Genomic DNA, 4598 nt, shown 5'->3' with positions numbered 1-4598 from the left:
CCCAAAAATGCCTCCTTGTCATAAACTCTCCCTACATTTGCCAGGGAACCTTGGTGTCCATCACGTCGTAGGACAATGTATCACCGACTTTTTCTACCGTCATAACAATGAGCATTTGGCTTTCCAGTGCTCTTTCGAGGCCGTGCTTTTGTTTGGCAGGGAAAATCATTCATCTTTCACTCACATACGTTGTAAAACCATCTGTGGCATCTCTCTCTACTGACACAGTTGGTGTTTGTCGTTTTTTGGCCCCATCAAGAAAATATGGGCAGAAAAGTGACCACAAATGTGGCTACCAGGAGTCTGCCCATTTTCTTTTCCTTGGACTTTTTTCATTGTGGTGTATATTAGCATTTGATAATATAGACCTCAATGCACTTTGCTTTGACTTGAATCAGCTCCTTCCAGTGTACCTATACAGGTAATACCGATAACTTGCCACTGGAGGGCGCCAATGTCTTAAATGTGAAACACTAAAATTTGTGGATATTTGCACAGGTACTTTATTTATTTTTTAGAACAATATCATTAAAACAGGATTTATATCAGTCAATTGATGGCTGTATATAAAATATATTGAATATAGTATATATATTAGAGCTCAAGGTTTATTTATAGCTAGAGCAAGGGAAGTAATTCTAGTTTAAAGCAGTTTCTGTCAGTGACAATGGGCAACAAATCAACCTGCAATCCTGCATGACTTCAGAGTTTGAGGTTTTTAAAAAAAGACGCACATCTAGGATTGGAAGCTTTGTGAATTGCACAAAAAGTTTAGAGACATGAATTATTACTGTCAAACTGGTGCAGGTTTGGGCGCCACACCCTTCTCTTATTCAATAACTAAACAAAAATGAGGGCTGGATAGAAGTTGGTTCATGTAGTGAATCTCAATTGTAAGTGGAAAGATTGTTTGTTCATTATGTGGGTTTTAAAGTATTGCAGGACAGTATGTCATAAATACACTTGAATTTAAATATCTCTAAATGTCTCAAGAGAACCGAAGATTCTGGGTTCCTGTTAAGCCATAAAAATATTACTGGGCTGTCTCCTGTTCATCAACTGAGTGAAAAGCATTGAGTCTGTTACAAGGTACATAAACTAGTATAACAATCTATTCTTAGTACAATATGGAAGAACATGTCAAATCTACTGTGAACTATTGTGGATATGAGTTGCAATGACTGAACTTGATGTATAGCTGCTTGGAGACCGAGTGTAACTGGTCTGGCTGCTTTAGGGTACAGTATTATGACCCAGTGGGCTCAGTATTTAACATGCATTGTCATTTTGAATCTGTTTTTGAAAGAGGTTTATGTTATATGCAAAAAGACTGAAGGACACTGACAGTTTGACCTGTATGAGTAATTTTACAATGTTGTACTGTTCAATTCCTCCCCTCAAAAACAAACTTAAACCGATATCGAGTGGTTGTGGTAAATGCGGAAAGTGTGGAGCTGAAGATGAATAAAACTCACTGATGTTGGCATCTCTCGGTCATTCTCGTCTCATAATTTGGAACATTTTTATTGTCATAATCATACTAATTTCACACAAACAATTCAAAATGATTTGTTGTGTTGTTACTAGGGGTATATTTTATTTAGTAATATGAACCGTTTCAATAATTAGTACTTCTTACAACAAAAAGTTGGTGATGCCACTTGTGCCAGGCAAACCCAGCTCAGTGGAGGCTGATCCCAGGATGTTACCAACACAAGAACGTGAAAAAGGACACAGGACGGTAAACAAGGCTGGAAGGAAGTAAAGCAGGAGAGCAGAGTCAAGAGTCTCTGGAGCAGCTGTTTCCTCTGCCCGCCTGTTGGTGTTTGCACATGAATGCTCAGGAGTAATGTCCACTTTACTTCTGGGAGGGGATCATGCTGTCGATGGCCTCGCCCTTCTCCAGCTTCTTCTCCATCTCAACCATGAGCTTGACACCATCAACCACCATCTGCACCTGGGCCACCTCAGAGGAGCCCAGACGGTCAGCGTTGGAGATGTCGAACACACCACCGACGGAGGCAGTGTCCACTCCACCTGCAAGTAACCACACACACTGAGTACTGACTCACTCAGGGTATTTCATAAGTTTGATGAAACAGTGCAGACCTGTGCCACGCTTCTGCAGGCGCAGCCTGGTGAGGATCTCCTCAAATTTGGCATGTGTGCTGAGCTTGGGCAGCTTGACGTGGACGCCACCACGCAGGCCAGTGCCCAAGTTGGAGGGGCAGGTCAGGATGTAACCAAGATGCTCGTTCCACATGAAGCCGTGGTTGTGCTTCTTGAAGATTTCCTCAATCTGGGGCAATAACATTATTCTACATTTTGCTCAAGTGAAAAAGGCAGATGATTACAGTATGATCAGTGCAAGCATGTACCTTGGTCAGACCAGTGCAGAAGCGTTTGAAGACCTCCCTCATGTTGCCGCCCTGCTGCATGGAGATGACACGCAGGTGATCCTCCTCGTTCACCCAGACCAGGAAGGTTTTGTTGTCGTTGTGCCTGAGTAAAGGTGAACATAAATTATTTTTTTTTTGAAGTTATAGTCAATAACGGCAGCTTCTAAAGATTCCTCACCAGATGCCTCTTGCGTCGGGCCAGTCACGGGCCATACCAGCGCAGGTCAGCAGGGGGGAGACAGGCTTGTCAAACAGGAAGTGGTCAGTGATGAGCTGTTCCTGCTCAGCATCGGTCATGGACTTGAGGGGGTAGTACTTACCCTTGAACTCACCGTCCAGGCTGGTAAGAGCTGCAGAAGTAGACTTTAGTCAGTAACTCACATCTTGGTGAGAGACTGTCATGGGCACATTTTGAATTTACCCTCAACGGAGAGTCTCTCAATAATCCTGCGCTCGCCACGGCTGTTGTGGGGGGGCAGGGTGAATCCCTTGATGCTGCGGCCAGTACGCACACGGCTGGACAGAACGTAGTTGGGGTCCAGATCGTCTCCTCCCTTTGAACAGTGACCAAATCATTACAAAGTACACATAGATAAATGTTGACTTTTCATAACAATCTGTTCACAACAGGGTGTTCTTTTAGCTGCCAGTATACTGCACCTTCAGGTTCTCGAAGTTCAGATCGGTCTTGTGCTTGTCGTCGGGCTTGTATCCACCATGACGGTCAGAGATGATGGGGTCCAGCAGATCCTTGAAGACTGAGTAGGACTCCTCATCACCAGCGACGCAGCCAACTGTCATGATGAAGGGGTGACCTGACCAGAGGATAAAGGAGTGATGGTTACACAGATTACACTGCTGTAATTTAATTGTTTTAATGCATCTGTGATTTTCTCACCAGGGTTATCAACTCCAGTCTGGATCACATCATCCAGAGTGTAGCCGCTGGGGGTCTGCTTGTCCCTGAGCTTTCCATAGATCTCCTTGGTCAGCACTTTGGCCATATGGTTGTTGTGCTTGGACAGGTCAGGGAACTCCTCCTCAACTTTGTAGTTGAGTTTGAAGTTGTTGTGGGTGTTTCCGAAAGGCATGATTGCTTTTCTTACACTGCAATGGAAACAGAATTGAAGTAAGTTTGATTTATATAGAAATACATTTGTTGCCATTTGTGATTAATTTAAATAATATTATTATCAGAGATTAGATTTGGGAGACATTATGCAAGACAGCTGCAGAGTCAGAAGAATTTTGGTAACAAGTGTCACTCAATTTGAGAAGGATCAAATATCGAGCTGAAATAGATGAGGGAGGAGCCCATGTGGAAAGACTATCTTTAGCAGCAGTGCGCCTGACTTTGTAACCTTTCTGCAAAATGTCCATAGTATGTGTGTGTAGCCTCTCCAGGTCTCTAGTTCACACATGGAACCACTTAAGTTCTCTAACTTGAACAAGTAGATTCTTCCCAGAGGACTATTCTTCACACCTCTCTTCAAACACATTTCCACATTGAAATATACAGGCTCAATTACATGCAGCGGCTCTTTAGACCACAATGTCACATGCAGTGTCATTGTCTCCTCAACTTCATCTAATATTATAAAATAAATCACAAAATAGCTTATTAAATATATATATATATTTAAATCAAACACAAGAGATACAAACATTGGCTGCAGATATTACATACTGTGTAGTCGCTATCCAAGGATTTAGAACGCTCTTTCTGCAATATTCTACAATCATTTTTACCAAAAATATATTTGACATGACTTTACCTGCACACCAGACAAAGAGGTAACAGTCCTTGGGATCAAATCCTGTTCACCACAGCAAAAATAAGGGTCACCCGAATTTGTTGTCCACGGTTTCTGCTTTATATACTCAGGCATGTGCAGCCATTGGCCTGGCCATTTTAGTGCCTGCCAGCCCCTCATTGGCTGGTACCCTTGTATTCAGAGTGGGAACACTTTATGAAAGGGCCACACTTGCATTTCAGTCATCTAAGAGGGCAGCTCCAGCTGACCCTCGCCCCTCCTGCCCTCACCAGCAGTGGCCCATACATAGCACCAGCAGGTTTATGTGAAACGGGGAGCACATGGTTTTGGTGAATTGAAATTATCATTGATTTTGGTTTTCGACTACACTCTGGCTTGATTAGTACTATGGACAGAGACTGTACCCAAGGAAGAGTTCCTGTCC

The 4598-nt window shown here is 43.0% G+C and overlaps 1 protein-coding gene across 1 annotated transcript; it reads right to left on the bottom strand.

Moving 5' to 3' along the window:
* Window positions 1-1568: 1568 nt before the first annotated feature.
* ckma (creatine kinase, muscle a) lies at window positions 1569-4330 on the bottom strand. The gene is made up of 8 exons (XM_072446770.1): window positions 4175-4330; window positions 3298-3506; window positions 3060-3214; window positions 2821-2953; window positions 2578-2749; window positions 2379-2502; window positions 2110-2299; window positions 1569-2037 (listed from the first exon to the last, which is right to left on the bottom strand). The coding sequence occupies exons 2-8, from the start codon at window positions 3488-3490 to the stop codon at window positions 1859-1861; spliced, it is 1146 nt and encodes a 381-aa protein (XP_072302871.1). The 5' UTR covers window positions 3491-3506; window positions 4175-4330; the 3' UTR covers window positions 1569-1858.
* Between the last annotated feature and the right edge of the window lie 268 nt (window positions 4331-4598).

The sequence above is a fragment of the Eucyclogobius newberryi genome, unplaced genomic scaffold (genome assembly GCF_026437365.1).
Source record: "Eucyclogobius newberryi isolate DKJ021-1_F unplaced genomic scaffold, fEucNew1.0.hap1 SCAF_15, whole genome shotgun sequence".
Taxonomy (NCBI): domain Eukaryota; kingdom Metazoa; phylum Chordata; class Actinopteri; order Gobiiformes; family Gobiidae; genus Eucyclogobius; species Eucyclogobius newberryi.
The sequence above is the reverse complement of the archived record's forward strand: the minus strand, read 5'-3'. Positions and strand labels throughout refer to the sequence as shown.